Raw genomic sequence first — 21,071 nt, forward strand, 5'->3', positions numbered from 1 at the left:
AAGTCACGCACAACTACCGCAATGTGCCACGTTCCAGTTATTCCACAGTCTTGCATATAGTAAAAATCTCTGCCTGCTATAAAGATCAGCCTATGGCTGAGCTTCACAGGAGGACTCAGATGACAATAATGGGGGTTTTCAGCAAATTGACAGTGGCATTTAAATAATTAACAGATGCTGCCAGAACTCCGCACCAGCTAAAGCTGTTTAATGCAGATGCTGGCTATGTAGTATAGCAGGTATCTTCCTCATGTGGATGGACCTCAGCTCTCGAGTCCCCTCTATACCTGAGGACCCTTTCCCAGGATTTGAATACAATGTCCTAGTGCGGGAAGGGTGCATTTTAGGGCTGAAGGATGGCTCAGAGGTTAACACTTTAACCTTTTAGCGCTGGCAGGGTTGCCAACCGTCCACCAATCTCTGGGCAGTCAGTAAAAATAGGGCAATTTTTTGCCCTGTCCATAAAAAAATGTAGCGATTGCAGCACACTCCTGTATTTTGAAATGCAGTGTTTCTTTAATAAAATGAATATACATACAGTGCTTCAATTGCTTAAACTGGCGACCTTAAAGGGTGCTTTACACGAGACGATCTATCGTGCGATAGATCGTCGGGGTCACGGTTTTCGTGACACACATCCGGCCAAAAACCACCTAATTCCACTACTCTCATAAAAATATACTTTATTCAGTAATTACTTAAAAACAGAACAATTATAATGTTGTCTCTCTTATCTTCAGAACCACATATAGGACAAAGACAGTTAGTGCAGGTGTCAATCAGTGTTCAACCCTAGCCAAGGGTAGGCTCAGGACAAAATGGTTCGTGAAGGGAGAACAGGGTTCAGAGGTTTATTAGATAGGTATCAGGATGATCCTGAGTCACATATATCCTAAGTTATTCTTCCTGTGCATTATCCCAGGGTCCTCAACCTCTGTTCCTATATTAGGCTAACCCTCACTATCCTAGTAACCTATAGCGGGGGTGACCATCACCAGAAAGTGATAACGTGTAGTGCAGGACAGAACCACAATTTAACAAACAACATAAACAAATCATGCGTTAGTTGTCAAGGTTCTTCATTGGGACATGGTTTCCCTTGCATAAGTATAGAACTGTTAGGTAAGAGTCAAGAGGTCCACTTAGCTTGTGGACCCTCTTAGACTCTCCCGACGCGTTTCACCCCCCTAACGCAATACAGGAGATCATCAGGGGACCAATTCTGATTCACTTCATTAAATAACACACACAGGGAACTATTCTTGATTTTCAAGCCAATACTTATTCCTTAGTTGATGTATAGCCTCGTTAAGGGAAGACTTGTTAGACCTGTCAGTTATTACTGAATAGTCCCTGAGCTAGGATATCATAGATGATTGTGCACGCAGTGGTGGTTGAGTTGTCTGGTCGGATGAATTTTTGTCCACTTTGATTTCCAACAAATGAGGCTGAGAGTCCTGTCAAGGAGTAAAGCAACATACACGGAACAAATTTTCTAATAATGTGTCTGTGGATATCCTCATTATTCTGGACAATGCATGGCCACAGTTATACCCTGTAAAGGAAACCACATGCAGAGGAGGAGAAAATAGCTCCCTGTCCTGCGGGTCTTTCAGAAAATCACTTGGCATTAAAATCACTAGTATTCCTCCAGGGTACAATGTAGCACGGTCAGAGCGTGGCCATCATCCAGACTGAGTCTGGATGATGGCCACGCTCTGACCGTGCTACATTGTACCCTGGAGGAATCATTTACAGCTGTAAGCTCCCAGCGTGTTAGAGTAGCTGATACTCGGGACTTACAGTCCTTGCTGGTGGAGTTTACTAACCGGGAATACTAGTGATTTTAATGCCAAGTGATATTCTGAAAGACCTGCAGGACAGGGAGCTATTTTCTCCTCCTCTGCATGTGGTTTCCTTTACAGGGAATAACTGTGGCCATGCATTGTCCAGAATAATGAGGATATCCACAGACACATTATTAGAAAATTTGTTCCGTGTATGTTGCTTGACTCCTTGACAGGACTCTCAGCCTCATTTGTTGGAAATCAAAGTGGACATAAATTCATCCATCCAGACAACTCAACCACCACTGCGTGCACAATCATCTATGATATCCTAGCTCAGGGACTATTCAGTAATAACTGACAGGTCTAACAAGTCTTCCCTTAACGAGGCTATACATCAACTAAGGAATAAGTATTGGCCTGAAAATCAAGAATAGTTCCCTGTGTGTGTTATTTAATGAAGTGAATCAGAATTGGTCCCCTGATGATCCCCTGTATTGCGTTAGGGGGGGTGAAATGCGTCGGGAGAGTCTAAGAGGGTCCACAAGCTAAGTGGACCTCTTGACTCTTACCTTAACAGTTCTATACTTATGCAAGGGAAACCATGTCCCAATGAAGAACCTTGACAACTAACGCATGATTTGTTTATGTTGTTTGTTAAATTGTGGTTCTGTCCTGCACTACACGTTATCACTTTCTGGTGATGGTCACCCCTGCTATAGGTTACTAGGATAGTGAGGGTTAGCCTAATATAGGAACAGAGGTTGAGGACCCTGGGATAATGCACAGGAGGAATAACTTAGGATATATGTGACTCAGGATCATCCTGATACCTATCTAATAAACCTCTGAACCCTGTTCTCCCTTCACGAACCATTTTGTCCTGAGCCTACCCTTGGCGAGGGTTGAACACTGATTGACACCTGCACTAACTGTCTTTGTCCTATATGTGGTTCTGAAGATAAGAGAGACAACATTATAATTGTTCTGTTTTTAGGTAATTACTGAATAAAGTATATTTTTATGAGAGTAGAGGAATTAGGTTGTTTTTGGCTATAATTACTACCTCTTACATTGATTTTGTGGTTCTAGTTCGTGACGCACATCCGGCATTGCTTGCGACGTCGGGCTGTGTGACACCTCCGAGCGATGCAGTATCGCTCACAAATCGTGAGTCGTGTACTCGTCGCTCAGTTTCATAATCTCGTTTAATTAAAATGGCGCCAGTTGCTCATCGTTCCCGTGGCAGCACACGCCGCTCCGTGTGATACCCCGGGAATGATGAACACCTCCGTCCCGCGGCACCCGGCGGCTCTGCGGAAGGAAGGAGGTGGGCGGGATGTTTACGTCCCGCTCATCTCCGCCCCTCCACTTCTATTGGCCGGCGGCTGTGTGACATCGCTGTGACGCCGAATGTCCCTCCCACTTCAGGAAGTGGACGTTCGTCGCCCACAGCGAGGTCGCTCAGCAGGTAAGTGCGTGTGACGGGGGTTAACGATTTTGTGCACCACGGGCAACTAATTGCCTGTGACGCACAAACGACGGGGGCGGGTACAATCGATCGTGAAATTGCACGATAGCTCGTACCGTGTAAAGCAGGCTTAAGTGTGACATTTCGACCTATTAGTGGTCTTACTCGTACAGTCACTATAAGGAAAAAAAATGCAACCACAATATATATAAAAATGATAGAAGAATTAATACAGACTATATACAATGATAGCAGATTCCTATAATTTCTCCACCATAGTTTTTAGAGATACTTTAACTCAAATAATTAGATAAGGACAAAGAGACAGAAATCAGAGTATATTGTATAAAAAAAAAATTTGTTTAATAATATTCTTCAAAATATTTTTATAAAAACACTTTTTTATTTCAAATTGCTAAAATCATCACAAAGTCAAGAAAAAACATCACCAGAAAAAACACACAAAACACATAAACAGAGGGGATCTCTGATCCAAAGGATTATTGGTGAAAAAGGCAGAGGATCATTTCATATCAAAAAATCTATATCATAAAAATATCACCCCTGTCCCTTCACTAACATCCATAGTACAGCACTAATACATATATTAATTGATAAATAATAAATATACAGATATATAAATATTATATCGATATATCAATAAATATACATATAATAGCTCCAGTGTAAATAGCCAATGTTCAAAAGGAAGGTTTTTACTCCTATAGACAAGAGCGGAATAAACGAGGAATCTCCTCTATATAAATATAACTTCTCCTTTAAGAATGATATTCCTATGTCCATAGGTTTAATAAGGGGCAATGAGTTATAGTTTATTTAATAGCTTGCCCACTCCAGCTGTTTATAAATGCCCACTCCTCCCAAATAGAATGAATTACTCCCTTAACAACAGGGGCCAATAATAAGTGTAACAGACATCAATTTGCCATACTTGCCTAATATAAGGTCAGAGACACCCTCAAGGGAAACCTTTTCATCAGGAGTGGGCATTTATAAACAGCTGGAGTGGGCAAACTATTAAATAAACTATAACTCATTGCCCCTTATTAAACCTATGGACATAGGAAATATCATTTTTAAAGGAGAAGTTATATTTATATAGAGGAGATTCCTCGTTTATTCCGCTCTTGTCTATAGGAGTAAAAACCTTCCTTTTGAACATTGGCTATTTACACTGGAGCTATTATATGTATATTTATTGATATATCGATATAATATTTATATATCTGTATATTTATTATTTATCAATTAATATATGTATTAGTGCTGTACTATGGATGTTAGTGAAGGGGCAGGGGTGATATTTTTATGATATAGATTTTTTGATATGAAATGATCCTCTGCCTTTTTCACCAATAATCCTTTGGATCAGAGATCCCCTCTGTTTATGTGTTTTGTGTGTTTTTTCTGGTGATGTTTTTTCTTGACTTTGTGATGATTTTATCAATTTGAAATAAAAAAGTGTTTTTCTAAAAATATTTTGAAGAATATTATTAAATTTTTTTTTTTTTTATACAATATACTCTGATTTCTGTCTCTTTGTCCTTAGACTATATACAATACCTAATAATGAGTGTTATATACAATTGTAGCACCTTTATAGCCACAACATAATCGTATACCTCACATTATATGTTCCCCATAACAGTGTGGCTCATTATCCAGAAGCCACAACAGGTTGAAACGTCACATTTAAGGTCGCCAGTTTAAGCAATTGAAGAACTGTATGTATAAATATTCACTTTATGAAAGAAACACTGTATTTCAAAATGCAGGAGTGTGCTGCAATCTATATATTTCTGGACTCAGAGGGGCCTAGGACCCCCCCTTTTCATGCATATCTGAGTCTGAAATCTGTGTGCACGCCATTTTTTCACATATCAAAATGATTTATGATTTTCTAATGTGTCCATAAAAAATATTGTCTGTAATTTTTTAGTAAGTCTTCCAGAGAAAATAAAAAGTCATGTTGTGAACCCTAAGGACTGGGATCCGGAGATAAAATCCCAACAGGGGCAACATCTGAAAGGAGTTTGATAGGGAATTTACCTTGTGAGGCTCCAATGATGATGATGGCTGTGGTAATTATTGGTGCTATACAAGCAAGTAATATTAATAAATCCATCTTGAATCGCATATGAATAACAGTGAATTGTATGTAACATTATTCTAGACAGAGGGGAGACAGCACATAAAGTCAGGGAATCCCTAAATGTACAATCTCTTCTTGTGACCCCATGCCTTACCTGTGGTTTACGTATTGGCACTGTGATACCAGAGGATTTTAGTAAGAATACAGTCAAAGACAAAAGTCATGAATTCTGCATTCCTCCATCTGATCTCCAGTCCTTTCCTTCATGTTTAAGTGATATCCCATGTAATCTAATAGCCCAGGTGCAGCACGGGTTGCACTGAATAGAAGATCAGAAGATATATGAGGCTGGAGCCGAGTGCAGGAACCAGACTGAGAAGGAGAAAGTTGTACTATGCTTTATCAACAAAACATTAAGGAAATTCATTTATTTTAACCACAGTTGGTGAAGAAACAGACCGGTTTGTTGGGTCAATCACAAGACGTCCTGAAACATCAATCATGGGGAAAAAAAAGAAGAGTCGATTAGCGATGATAATGGAGGATGGTGAGTACAGGAGAAGAGTTTTCTGTATTTGTGTGATATCCTGATACACAGTGCACATGAAGGTCTATATATATTTCATTTATTATTATTATTATTTATTTTATTCCATGGCATTCTATATATGAAAAAGATGCAAACAGTAAATGTCAAAAAGTGAAAACTATACAAGGAACATGACTAATGAGTGACTAAGATATTGATAGAGGACAGCAAGGACTAATAATCTCCATAGAAGGGGAAGGAGACGATGGCCCCAATTCAAAAAGACTGCCGTTTGCCACGCTGATAAGGGGGCGGAATGGAGGGTGAGGCACCTGATTGCATGGCCTCTTAGTGAATCAGGTGAGGCGGAAAGTGTCATATCCTACGTGTGCACCTCGCCACAAGTTGTTCTCCAATGAGGGACTGGAGTAAGATTTGTGGTATAAGGTACGTCATCACTGGTCATGTATTTTACAAGCGGGGGTTGCCATGCTCCGTTAAGCCCCTGTCCCACCTAAGCTCCATCCACTTGAAAGGATCTGAGTGAAAATGCAGAAAAAAATGCTAAAAATTACAACATTTTTGTGAAGCCTTGAGTTATACAAAAATGTTATGACTTATCAAAGCTTTTTATGCCATTTTTTATGTACACGATTTGATGAATCAGGACCAATATAAGTGAATGCCTCTTAATATTTAAGTATTTATTTATCACACCAAGACCCTATATCCAAACATTTACTGTATATATTCAAATGTTTTAATATAAATGAGCTGAAATTTAGGACCAAATTTGGCTTCTGGGAGTCATGGAAAAACACGTTTTCTTATTTATAACAGACCTTATAGATATTTCATTTTCTTTTATGGTGATTAATGACATTATTGTATACAGTGGTGCTTGAAAGTAGAGATGAATGGTTCCGAGGAGGTTCAGTTTGCCAGCAGCAAACAAGCCTAGCTCCATAGGTTCGAGCGTGACCCGGACCCTGGATCAAGTCATTGATTAGCAGTTTGAGTCTCCGCGAACATACAGAAAGCCATAAGCAGATCACCTTTAAGGGAGGGTGGGTGCGCTTTTTCACACTTTTTTTTTTTGGTTGCCCACTACATCCGATCATGCTGTTGTTACCCCAGTGTGTGCCATTCAAACACTGCAAGCGGCTCTCACAGGGCTGAGCACCAAGCGTACCTGAGCACAGTGTTGCTTGCACGAGTTTTGTTCACACGTGTAGCATTCGATCCTTGAACCCAAACCTTGATTTAAAAATTTGGTGTTTGGTTCAAAAACCGAACCTCAGGTTTGCTCATCTCTACTTGAAAGTTTATGAACCCTTCTGAATTTTTCATATTTCTGCATAAATTTGACCTAAAATAACATTAGTCCTATAAGTAGATAAAAAGAAACAAATGAGTCCAAAATATTAGACTTTTATCATTTTTTAATAACGATAAATGATCCAATATCACATGATTATGACAAACCATTTTATAAAATTGTTTGTTAGGGAGGTCTTCTAATAGAGATGGTTGTTTAGTGAGATTTCAGTGTATATTGAATACTGTAGATGACTCAGCTGAGGCCCAGATACATGTATAAAATCCTAGAGAAAAACACAAAATGTGCATATACTCTATAATAAAGTTAATATGTAAATAGTAGTAGTACATTTAAATAAGATATGGTACTTGGTTAATACTGATAAAAAAGCGTAAAAGCCATCGCATCTCGACAAGGTATACCCATCGGGACGGTCATATATTTAGGGACACAATTTCAGTACACTGCTTGTCATTCAGTTAGAACATGGTTAATGCTCAGTTATGCTCTGTTATGCCCAACATAATTACAGAATGCCATTAAACATTAAAAAAAAGATCCATAGAATTATAAATGAAAGGAACAGAGACTGAAAAGCTCTTACAAGCACAAAAGAGACACAATATTTACATGCTTTTCATCTTTTTTGGCAGCTGGCATTGAAATTGATGGACATTTGGATACTGATTCAGATACTGATGGTGAGTATTCAAAGACAAATCATTTGACTGTTCTTCCCTTGGTGTTCTTCAAATGCATAAAAGAGCACATAATGCGCACTGGTATAATATAAAACAAATTCAAAGATTGCAATAATTGAAATATGCATACTTAAAGGGGTCGTCTCATGTTCTTTCATGGGAGAAATTGTAAAGCGCTTGTAAAAAGAATCCACATTGCGATCCAGTTTTTTTTTTAAAAATCCTCTCCATTCCCAAGAATATAGGGATTTTTATTTTTTTATTCACTTGTTGCCTGTGTTAGTAACCTACACTCCAGTCTTACTGTGGTGTTTGAACATGTGCACTGCTTACAAGCTCTTTCTAATAAAGCTTGTAAGCGCTGATCTGAAGTTGGCTAAATTGCTGTAGCTCACTGTCCGCTCTCAACTGGGCCAGTGTACCTGCACTACTCCAACCTCCATCTGTGCTCCTCCACTTGTCCAAATGTCATTTTTGCAATCTTCTTGTTTAGAAGCACTCTGCTTCCCTGCTTGCTGGCTTTTTGCTTGACGTGGGCAATGCCTTCCTGATGAAGAAGATAGGAACAATCCTTTAAGTGAGCTTGACTTACACAAGCACTACTCTAAGGCGGGCTTTGCACACTGCGACATCGCAGCCCGATGCTGCGATGCCGAGTGCGATAGTGCCCGCCCCCGTCGCAGCAGCGATATGTGGTGATAGCTGGCGTAGCGAAAATTATCGCTACGCCAGCTTCACACACACACTCACCTGCCGTGCGACGTCCCTGTGGCCGGCGGCCCGCCTCCTTGTTAAGGGGGCGGGTCGTGCGGCGTCACTGTGACGTCACACGGCAGGCGGCCAATCGGAGCGGAGGGGCGGAGATGAGCAGGATGTAAACATCCTGCCCATCTCTTTCCTTCCGCATATCCTACGGAAGCCGCAGTGAGGCCGGTAGGAGATGTTCCTCGCTCCTGCGGCTTCACACACAGCGATGTGTGCTGCCGCAGGAGCGAGGAACAACATCGGACCGTCGCGTCAGCGTAATCATGGATTACGCCGACGCTGCACCGATGATACGATAACGACGCTTTTGCGCTCGTTAATCGTATCATCCAGCCTTTACACACTGCGATGTCGCATGCGATGCCGGAAGTGCGTCATTTTCAATTTGACCCCACCGACATCGCACCTGCGATGTCGCAGTGTGCAAAGCCCGCCTAAGAGGCAAAAAAAGCCACACACATAGGTGTTAAGAGTGCAGGTGTAGTTCGGTGTAAAATAATGGCAAGTTAGCACCAAGAACTTGCAATGGAGCAAAACATAAAATCAATGGTCACATTTTCTTAGTGCAACTTCATTGACAAATTATGACAGCACTTCAGTCCATAAAATAGCTGCTGGTGGTGGTGTGACGCCCTGGGCAAGCCAGGGGTCACAGGTCACAACACCACCACACCCTACACCCCAGTTAGGAACATCCAAGCTAACCCAAAAATCCTTGTTGCCTTCCTCCAGGGGCTGATGTTCACACCAGGGGGTGGGCCAGGTGGTTGGCTCCGCCCACCGAGGAGTTCACAGCCCTGGAGGTGGGAAGAACCAGGCAGTCAAGCTAGGGAAGTGGAGGAGTAAACAGTGAAGTGGTAGAAGAGTGAAGCTGAAGTCAAGTAAAGTGGAAGAAACAGTAGTAAAGCCTGAAGTTGGTCCGTGGCTGTGTGCCTGGACAGTGTCAGCAAGGTCAGCAGACGGCAGAGATAGTCTAGAGGGGGACTGCTCGGAGGTTGCTGGAAGGACCGCGGACGGGTAGTGGCCCGGCGGTCTGGAGCAGTATACAAAGGACAGTCAGCACCAGGGCAGGGGCCTCTCGGATCCCGGCAAGGCTAGGAGTCGCCATAATTTGCCAAATCCGTCAGTGAAGGGGACGCCTGTCTCCTAACAACCAAGTCCCGATTGAAGGCAACAGTCCGACCGTAACGGAGAGACACCGCCACCGCCAAGGCACCAGTTTCTCAGGGCCAGCGCCTGCGGGCAAAGTAGGGCTCCTCCGGCCCATATCCAAGCCGGGGAGCGGGTTACCGGTGGGAACCCATCGCAACCAATATCAACATAGGTGCAGGACAGAGGGACCGTCACCGTCACCTACTGGGGAAAGCAAGTGCAGCCGTCCGTGGGAACCGTCTTGCCAGCCGTGTGTTTTACCGAGAACTGTGTCATCGTCTCAGGCTGAGTGAGTACCACAGTGCCGCAAGGCACAGCGCTGTCCCTGCGTCCCTGCGCCCACCAAGCCCTGCATCATCCACCTCATCACTGGGCCCCGGGATCACCAACCCCTACCCACGGAGGGGCAACATAACAACTGGCTGCTCCATACCATCCTGCCCGGGATCCCCATACAGAGCAGCGGTGGTGTTAATAAATCACCACAACCGTGGGTGGCGTCACGGACAATAAACAATCCCCACACCCAAACATCCCCCCTTTCACTCACGGGCGAGGAGCGCCGCTCGAGTCCCCGGGATCCGGCTCATCGCTCGAGCCACCGAGCAGCAGCAGCAGGCCGTAGTGCTAGCCGGACCCAAGCAGTAGGGAGAGCGCGGCGTCCCCTCCTCCTCCCGCGACAACTTGGCGTCACGAACAGGATCTTACTGCTCTGCCGTTGGGTAGAGGTGCGCCTTGTGACCGCCGGAGGTATCCGGCTAAAAAATTTCAGAAGTCGCCATCTTTGTCTGCGCCCGACGGAGCCGCTGGAGGAGCAGTGGTCGCAGCCGCAGTGGCACCCGCTGATTGGAATGGGCCTGCCCAGGTTCCGGCTGCGTTGGCGGGAGGTGCCACGGCCCCCGCGCTCGCTCAGGTGATGCCGTTCTCCCTGCCCTATGCGCCCGGAGCTACCTGGCTACCGCAGTATGACGGGAAACCTGATGCTTTACAGGTCTTCCGGAAAAAGCTTAACCCGTTGCTAGAGCTGTACCCCCTGACCGATAAGCAACGCGCAGCGGTAGTGCTGGGCCAGTTAACCGGTGCGGCTGAGCAGGAGGCGGAGACCTGGGCCGAGGGGGACCGGCTCTCTGTAGCCACCATCTTTGAGAAGCTACAGACTGCCTTTGAGACCCGTACCGAAGCTGAGCTGAGGATGCAGTTTTACCAGTGCCGGCAACGGGCTGTGGATAGCATTCGGGACTATGCTCTACGTCTGCAGACCGCCCTCCGCACGCTAAAGCGGGTGAATCCTATCAATGAGGCGGATAGCAACAAGATGTTAGTAGAGCAATTTGTGCAGGGGATGAGATCCCCTGAAGATCGCAAACAACTCCGGCTGTGGGCCCTGGAACACCCTAATGTGGACTTTGCTGTGTTAAAGGAACGGGCCATTAAAGCACTACAGCCCCCAGCCTCAGAAGTCCTGGAGCCAGCCCCTTGGCCTATTGAGACGGCCCCCGTTGTGGTAGCCCCTACCCTACCAACCTCTCCAACACCTACCGGCCCAAGCAGCACTATGGAGGAACTGGCAGCCCAGGTCCGTCGCATGGACGGAGACCTCGCCAAGATTCTTGCTGCACTCCAACCTTTGACCAGATCTCAACCTTCAGCACAAATACAGCTTGCCGACAGTCCTGAGGATGTTCCCTGGATGCAGCGGAGAAGTAATAGCAACCCGCGGAGCAGACCTCCAACCTGCTACAAGTGCCGTAAGCCTGGGCATTACATCCTACAGTTCCCCTTTAAATGAGCAACCCCTGGGGCCCCGGGCCAACCCTGAGGAGTAGAACCCCGTGGCCCCCCGGACTGGCGGGACCGGTATATCGGGGCCCGGCCCATCATCCCCGTGGCTGTGGACGGCATACCGGTGATGGCTCTCTTGGACACTGGATCACAGGTAACCACCATACCATACACATTGTACCAGCGGTATTGGGGGATAGACGAGCTGGCACCCCCAGACACTAGTATAACGCTAATTGCTGCCAATGGACTCCCATTGACCCAAGTGGGGTATAAACAGGTGGCTATGACAGTAGGGCAAGCTGAACTGCAACACCAGGGTATGATTGTGATCATGAATGAACCCAGTGATCATAACTCGAAGATAGTGCTAGGAACCAATGTGATGGAGCACTGTATGGGGGATGTGTTGGCCCTACTGCAGCAGCTGGCCGCCACGGCGGCGGGGAGCCGACAGAGAGCTGTGCAGCGTGAGATCCGAGCCTTGATGTACCGCCAGCATGTAAACTCAACAGGAGGAGAGATTGGTGGAGTGAGAGTGATGGATGTGGCTCCGTTGCTTGTGCCCCCTAGGAGTGAGATGATGATTTGGTGTAGGGCAGCAGTAGGGCCTCAGGGGCGTGACTACCCTGCCATGATGGAGCCCATACCCTCCGAGCACTGGCCCACTGTAATGGCTGCCCGAGGGGTGGTAGACGTGAAGAAGGGGAGAGTGCCTGTGAGGGTGCTGAACTGTGGGGAGGAAGAAGTCAGGCTTCCCCGGTATGCCACCATTGCTAAGTTACTCACCCTGGATCCCCACACCATCCACAAAGCCAGTCCCTCAGTCTCCCCACCTACTACCAGCACTTCCCCGCCTCAAGGGGAGGTAAATGAGTGGCACCAACAGCTACATGTGGGCACTGATGATACCCCTACACATCACAAAGCAGGGGTATACAGGGTGGTGCGGGAGTATGAACAGGTTTTCAGCAAACATCCACTAGACTTTGGGCAGATCAAGGGGGTCCAACACCATATCTCCACCGGGGAACACCCCCCTATCAAAGAGAGGTACAGGCCTATTCCCCCTGCACATTACCAGTGTGCCAAAGATATGTTGAGGAATATGAAGGAGGCAGGGGTTATTCGGGACAGCTGTAGTCCCTGGGCCGCTCCGTTGGTACTGGTCAAGAAGAAGGATGGTACCATGCGGATGTGTGTGGACTACCGGAAGATTAATCAGATAACCCATAAAGATGCCTACCCACTGCCCCGTATTGAAGAGTCTTTGGCCGCACTGAGAACTGCAAATTACTTTTCTACCCTTGACCTCACCAGTGGGTACTGGCAAGTGGCCGTGGCCCCGGAAGACCGGGAGAAAACCGCCTTCACCACCCCGATGGGGCTCTGTGAATTCAATAGTATGCCGTTCGGGCTGTGCAATGCCCCAGGAACCTTCCAACGGCTGATGGAGTGCTGTCTGGGGCACCTAAACTTCGAGACCGTCCTCTTGTACTTGGATGATGTGATTGTTTATTCCCAGAAGTATGAAGCACATCTGGAGCACCTGGCTGAGGTGTTCGCGTCCCTTGCCAAATACGGGATGAAGTTGAAACCCTCTAAGGGGCACTTTGCACACTGCGACATCGCAGGCCGATGCTGCGATGCCGAGTGCGATAGTCCCTGCCCCCGTCGCAGTAGCGATATGTGGTGATAGCTGGCGTAGCGAAAATTATCGCTACGCCAGCTTCACACACACACTCACCTGCCGTGCGACGTCCCTGTGGCCTGCGACCCGCCTCCTTGTTAAGGGGGCGGGTCGTGCGGCGTCACTGCGATGTCACACGGCAGGCGGCCAATCGGAGCGGAGGGGCGGAGATGAGCAGGATGTAAACATCCTGCCCACCTCCTTCCTTCCGCATAACCTACAGAAGCCGCGGTGACGCCGGTAGGAGATGTTCCTCGCTCCTGCGGCTTCACACACAGCGATGTGTGCTGCCGCAGGAACGAGGAACAACATCGGACCGTCGCGTCAGCGTAATTATGAATTACGCCGACGCTGCACCGATGATACGATTACGACGCTTTTGCGCTCGTTAATCGTATCATCTAGGCTTTACACACTGAGATGTCGCATGCGATGCCGGATGTGCGTCACTTTCAATTTGACCCCACCGGCATCGCACCTGCGATGTCGCAGTGTGCAAAGTGCCCCTTAGTGTCACCTGCTGAAACCCAGAGTGCAGTACCTGGGGCACGTGGTAAGTGCAGAAGGTGTCACCCCCGACCCTGAGAAGATCACTGCCATCCAGGGCTGGCCGAGACCAACCACCGTGAGGGAAGTAAGGCAGTTTCTGGGTCTGGTGGGGTACTACCGGCGCTTCATCAAAGGATACACGAAGATGGCTGCCCCCATGCAAGATCTCCTCGTGGGACAGACCAAAGGTGGTAGACCCATCGGAGCCCCACTGGTGTGGGAAGAAAAGCATGAGGAGTCCTTCTGCCAGCTGAAAGCGGCCTTGACCGGAGAAGAGGTCCTCGCGTATCCTGACTACGGCTGCCCGTTCATCCTCTACACAGACGCCAGCAATGTGGGACTAGGAGCAGTCCTGTCCCAGGTCCAGGATGGGAAGGAGAAAGTGATTGCTTATGCTAGCCGGAAGCTTCGGCCAACTGAAAAGAACCCTGAGAACTACAGCTCCTTCAAGCTCGAGCTCCTGGCATTGGTATGGGCTATCACAGAGAGGTTCCGCCACTACTTGGCTGCAGCAAAATTCACCGCCTTCACGGACAACAATCCGTTGACTCACCTGGACACGGCCAAGTTGGGCGCGTTGGAGCAGCGGTGGGTGGCCCGGCTAGCCAACTATGACTTCACCATCAAGTACCGTGCTGGTTGTGTCAACATTAATGCTGATGCACTCTCCCGAATGCCCCATTTGTCAGAGGAAGGGTGCGAGGATGACGATCTCGAGGAGATCGAGTTGCCTGCATTTCACCAGCCATCAACTGGGAAGGTACAGGTACACCAACAATGGGTGGACTTGGACCCACGGCCCAGTCAAGAGTGGCAGGAAGCTCAAAACCAGGCGCCAGCTGTCCGCCTCGTCAAGACCCTGGTGGAACAAGGTGCTGTTGGAATGGACCCGGCCGCCGCAGCTGAAGCCCAGCGTTTGTGGAAAGAACGGAAACGGCTGTATCTACATCAAGGGAAGCTGTACCGTGAGCTGATCAACCCGAAGACTCATGAGAAGATCTGCCAGTTGGTTATTCCCCAAGCTGATGTAGCTACTGTTTTGCGGGCATACCATGATGGTGCCGGGCACTTCGGGTGGAAAAAGCTGGAGATGCTGTTGAGAGAGCGGTTCTACTGGAGTGGGATGCGGGAGTCGGTGGAGGCCTGGGGTGGTCCTTGCACGCTGAGGAGGAAGGACGAGACCAGCCAGAGGGCGCCCCTACACCCAATCATCACACATCAGCCGCTGGAACTGGTCGCTCTAGACCATGTCAAGCTCACCCCCAGCCGAAGTGGGTACGCCTACGCATTGACCATCGTTGACCACTATTCAAGATTCATGGTGGTTGTCCCCGTCAAGGACCTAACTGGTCGAACTGCCGCTCGAGCGTTCCAGGCTTATTTCTGCCGACCACATGGATATCCAGAAAAGGTGCTTACTGACCAAGGCCCGGCTTTTGAAGCGGAGGTGTTCCATGAGTTCTGCCAGTTGTACGGCTGTAAGAAGATCCGGACCACCCCTTACCATGCCCAGACCAATGGCATGTGTGAGAAGATGAACCACTTGGTCCTGGGACTCCTCAAGACGTTACCGCTGGAACAGCGGAACCTGTGGCCGGAGAAGCTACCCGACTTGGTCGATATGTACAACAATATCCCGTCCAGCTCAACAAAGTGCACCCTGGCATATCTGATGAGGGCTCGCCCCGGCCGCCTGCCGGTGGACCTGGAAATGGGGTTGGAAGCCCCAGAAGCACTCCCTTCGACAACTGAATGGGAAACTCGGCGTAGAGCACAATACCGGCAGATTCAAGAATATGTCGAGAAGAACTTAAGTCGGAGTCGGGAACTGCAGGAGCAGCGCTTTAATCAAAAGGCGTCTGCTGGCCCTTTTCAGCCCGGAGATGTCGTACTGAAGCGGAAGAGGAGAACTCACAAGCTGGATGATCAATGGGAACAGAACCCGTACGTCATACAGCCCACAGGATGGGAAGACGAGAAGGCCTACCAAATCGGCCGTGATCAAGGGGGCACGTTGGCTACAGTTTCCCGGGACCATCTGAAAAGGTGCCCACCAGCCTTAAGAGCGGCGGCAGAAGTTCCGGTTCCCCTACCAGCGGATAAGGCGAAAGAGGTGATCCACACTGCGATGGGAGACTTCCCAGCAGACTGGCCTACACAGAACGGTGCGGTGATTCTTCCAGTGATACTGTTCCCACAACCTGTGGATGAAGAAGTGGTGGAAGCAGTCAACCGTGAGCCAGAACCAGTGCCAGTGCCCAGGGATGAATCTGTGCCTAGCTCCCCTATGCCTCGGCCTGCCCCACACGATAGCCGGGAGGAGGAACCGATTGTTCCCTCTGCCCCACTGCCTAGCCACACTGACACCGGACCCCGGAGGTCCACCTGTCCCAACCTAGGTAGACCCCCACTTAGGTTCAGGGAGACCGTCCTTTAAGAAGGGGGGGGGAAGTGTTTGTTTGTGTTTGAGAGTTTAAAAGTTGAAAATGATAAGCAGAAATAATAACTGAAGTTTCATCAGATTGTCTACAACCATGATTGAGAGAAAACCGGCCGTAGCCGGCACCGTTGTCCCCGTGGGGACCGTTCAAAAAGTTTGCATGGAGGACTTTTCATGGACAAGCCCGTGAACTTGCAGGGCAACCACAAACGTTAGTGGCATGTAAATAGTTGGTTTACCGTACCGGTTCCGCAGTTGCCGCCTCCGGAGAGGCAGGTTGGAGGGAGGACCCTCAGCAGAGCAGGCTGGGGCCCAGCCACCACAGGAACCGGTGGCTACCCTCTGGAGGGGAAGGACAGATCCCGCTTGGGTAACTTGTGCTGGACATGGGTAAAGGGGTGCTGCCTGGGTTTTAGGGGCAGCATCAGGGCCAGGTTGCTTGGGTGGGAGAGAGCGGAAACCGTACCCGTAAAACCGTTAGTAACGTTTAAGAGATGAACCTCCCGCTGTGGGATGATGCCATGATTTGTATAAATGTTACCGTTTTACTTTTATATATTTTACAGAAAATAAAACCGTGTTGGCCGGGCAGCCCGCGGACGGTCTGCATTTTGCTAAGGAGGAATGTGACGCCCTGGGCAAGCCAGGGGTCACAGGTCACAACACCACCACACCCTACACCCCAGTTAGGAACATCCAAGCTAACCCAAAAATCCTTGTTGCCTTCCTCCAGGGGCTGATGTTCACACCAGGGGGTGGGCCAGGCGGTTGGCTCCGCCCACCGAGGAGTTCACAGCCCTGGAAGCGGGAAGAACCAGGCAGTCAAGCTAGGGAAGTGAAGGAGTAAACAGTGAAGTGGTAGAAGAGTGAAGCTGAAGTCAAGTAAAGTGGAAGAAACAGTAGTAAAGCCTGAAGTTGGTCCGTGGCTGTGTGCCTGGACAGTGTCAGCAAGGTCAGCAGACGGTGGTGATAGTCTAGAGGGGGACTGCTCGGAGGTTGCTGGAAGGACCGCGGACGGGTAGTGGCCCGGCGGTCTGGAGCAGTATACAAAGGACAGTCAGCACCAGGGCAGGGGCCTCTCGGATCCCGGCAAGGCTAGGAGTCGCCATAATTTGCCAAATCCGTCAGTGAAGGGGACGCCTGTCTCCTAACAACCAAGTCCCGATTGAAGGCAACAGTCCGACCGTAACGGAGAGACACCGCCACCGCCAAGGCACCAGTTTCTCAGGGCCAGCGCCTGCGGGCAAAGTAGGGCTCCTCCGGCCCATATCCAAGCCGGGGAGGGGGGTACCGGTGGGAACCCATCGCAACCAATATCAACATAGGTGCAGGACAGAGGGACCGTCACCGTCACCTACTGGGGAAAGCAAGTGCAGCCGTCCGTGGGAACCGTCTTGCCAGCCGTGTGTTTTACCGAGAACTGTGTCATCGTCTCAGGCTGAGTGAGTACCACAGTGCCGCAAGGCACAGCGCTGCCCCTGCGTCCCTGCGCCCACCAAGCCCTGCATCATCCACCATATCACTGGGCCCCGGGATCACCAACCCCTACCCACGGAGGGGCAACATAACAACTGGCTGCTCCATACCATCCTGCCCGGGATCCCCATACAGAGCAGCGGTGGTGTTAATAAATCACCACAACCGTGGGTGGCGTCACGGACAATAAACAATCCCCACACCCAAACATCCCCCCTTTCACTCACGGGCGAGGAGCGCCGCTCGAGTCCCCGGGATCCGGCTCATCGCTCGAGCCACCGAGCAGCAGCAGCAGGCCGTAGTGCCAGCCGGACCCAAGCAGTAGGGAGAGCGCGGCGTCCCCTCCTCCGCCCGCGACAGTGGCACATATGACCGCAGGATTCCTACTTCCTCTTCCAGTTGTAAAACACCTCACATAAGAATGCTGCCTTTCTATTGGAGGAGGATGCACAAGTCTGGTCAAATTCTCCTCTTTCAGCAGCCATTTTTTATTGCCAACACCTTTTAAATTTTATTTATAATGGACTTACTACTTAAGCAGTATGTAACTATCTTATGGCCACAAGAGGCTAAGGGTACATGCACATGATCAGGACCCATTGCGTCTCCTCCACAGGAAAATGCAGGAGACCACAGCTGCTTGTACTCATGATTAGGGTCCGGGGAGCTGGGTTCACCTCGCTGGGTTCTCCCTACGGAGGACATTTGTGACTCTGCAGCAAAGAATTGACATGCTTGCGGCTCGGACAGCCGCACCGTAGCTCAGCGTTTGCTGCGGGCCGCACACGCACAGTGGGTATGAGATTTCAAGAAATTCCATCCACTATGCTTGTACTGTACAACACCGCATTTTGGATACAGCTGAAGCATAATAATAAATAATATATAATAAATATATATATATATATAATATAATATATATAATATAATAATAAATAATAATAATAATAATAAAAAGCATGCTGCGTCCAAAACGCTGCAAACACTGATCATGGACACGCAGCCTAACAGTTCTAATTCAAGATAACATCTCCAGTAAGAAGGGTATATTACATGGCAGTTACTAAAGGAGGACTAAAGGCCACGTTACACGCAGCGACGTATCTAACGATATATTGCCGAGGTCACGGATTCCGTGACGCACATCCGTCATCGTTAGCGACGTCGTTGTGACACCAACGAATGAGCGTTAAATACTCACCTTATCGTCCATCGTTGACACGTCGTTCATTTTAAAAAAATGATTGATTGTGGAGGACGCAGGTTGTTCATCGTTCCCGAGGCTCCACACATCGCTATGTGTGACACCTTGGTACCGACGAACTACAGCTTACCTGCGTCCACCGGCAATGCGGAAGGAAGGAGGTGGGCGGGATGTTACGTCCCGCTCATCTCCACCCCTCCGCTTCTATTGGGTGGCCGCTGAGTGACGTCGCTGTGATGCCAAACGTCTCTCCCCCTTCAGGAAGAGGATGTTCGCCAGCCACAGCGAGGTCGTTTGGAAGGTAAGTACGTGTGACGGGGGTTAACGACTTTGTGCGACTCGGTCAACAAATTTCACAAACGATGGGGGCGGGTGTGATCGCACATGCGATCACACGAAAAATCGACGCGTGTAACAGGGCCTTTAGTTCTTAGTTGCAGTATGTACAGTAATGATTGTTTGAGCTCACAAATACCTATAAAACCATGAAGTATAAGGTCTGCTCAAATCATGATGTATGCATTTCAGCAGCATTCCTGAAGCCTTCATCTTTTCTGTGCCTAAACTACCATTAACTATAAAACCAACAGAAACTCCTCAAAACACTGGGGTCTACCTCTGAGCTCACCAATGTGTTGACAATCATCTCTCCAGGCTAGATGCCCTCACTTCCAGTTACAATTTCCTCACATTCCGATCCTCTATCAATAAAGACAGAGTATTCTTTACTTGATGCACAAAATGGGTTACATACTCAAATTAATCCAGGTCCCAGCTTGCCCTCTTTAACATCCTGGGATCATACTCACAGCAGCAGTCTCCAGCATATTCTTAACTTCCCTGCTACAGCATTCACAGAGCCCAGTCTGTTTCAATCTTCCATCAGTTATTGTTGTTTGCGCCTGTTTCCACTCTCAGTAGTCATGGCTTTCTCCCTGTTACTGACTCTTACATTTTGGCACTTTACTTCTTTAGTGATTTCATACATTCCTTGGGAATGTTTTCCTTCAATTAAAATTCTCTAAGACAGTTCTCCTCTCCACCTGCAACACCTAACTTTGAGACTTCCTCACCAAGATGATCTGCAGCAGTGGCCATTACTGAAATGTAGCTGATGATAGAGCCACATGGGGATCATTATTATCTTTAAAAGAAACCTGTCACAAAGTTTTTTTTCCATATAAACTGCGACAGTCACCAGTAAGCCCTTATATACATTATAGCATTCTAGCATGCTGCATATAAATCTCCAAGCCGATCTCTATAACATAAAAAAATAACTTTTATTATTCTCATGTCACACGGAGTTTACACAAACTTTGCCGACTGTCATGATGACATTGGCCTCTGTTCAGATTGCAGATTCTGACACTACGCCCAATGATTTCTCTGGTGTCTAGGATCAAGACAGGAGTTGACCTGCGGTGTGCTGAGTCATAAGCAGGCTAGCAAGAGTTAATCTCTGCTAGTCTGCTTTCTCCTTAATCACATGTTGTAGGAAGACCTATCACATCTGCTCTCCTCCTATTTATACATGTTGAATCCTTCTAGCTATGCCAGCTGTAGTTTATTCTATGTTGGTCTGTGAGGTTTAGTGTCCCAGACTCTCTGGTGAAATTTGTACTTTAGTGGTGCCTATTGCTTGGAGTGGTTGTAGAGTGTACGCCTGTTGTTTTGTACTTTCTTCCTGCTCTTGTTTTTCCTCCTGAATCTCTTATTGTCTTTCCCTTTATGCATGCGTGGTGTGGGACACAGTTTTGATTTTCCCTTGTTTGTCTTTATCTGTGGTTTTCAACACACTCCTGTTCCATCCCTCACTGAGGGGCTGGGGATTACATCAGGACTTGTCAGGAGAAGGGCCAGTGAGGAGACTCAGGCCTCTCCACCTTCATGAGTATCCCTGAGGTTTGGGATAGCATAAAGCCCCCTAGCTTGAGAGTCAGCTTAGGAACCCTGGTTCCCCACTATCCCATAGCTATCGAGAGAACTCGCCTGCGGGGCGGTCTAGTCTAATAGGAATTACTGATCTTGATCCAGCACCTCCTCTCTGCTTACGATCGCCATCCTATTTCCATGCTTTGTCTGGATTAC

At 48.0% G+C, this 21,071-nt stretch overlaps 1 protein-coding gene across 1 annotated transcript in view; it reads left to right on the forward strand.

Moving 5' to 3' along the window:
• Positions 1–5,872: 5,872 nt before the first annotated feature.
• LOC142243951 (transmembrane channel-like protein 2) overlaps positions 5,873–21,071 on the forward strand; it is a 225,818-nt gene continuing 210,619 nt past the window's right edge. Inside the window, exons 1-2 of the mRNA XM_075316143.1 lie at positions 5,873–5,918; positions 7,875–7,922. Of these exons, the coding sequence (XP_075172258.1) occupies positions 5,873–5,918; positions 7,875–7,922 (94 nt within the window). The remainder of the gene's footprint in view (positions 5,919–7,874; positions 7,923–21,071) is intronic.

Source organism: Anomaloglossus baeobatrachus, chromosome 6 (genome assembly GCF_048569485.1).
Source record: "Anomaloglossus baeobatrachus isolate aAnoBae1 chromosome 6, aAnoBae1.hap1, whole genome shotgun sequence".
NCBI lineage: Eukaryota > Metazoa > Chordata > Amphibia > Anura > Aromobatidae > Anomaloglossus > Anomaloglossus baeobatrachus.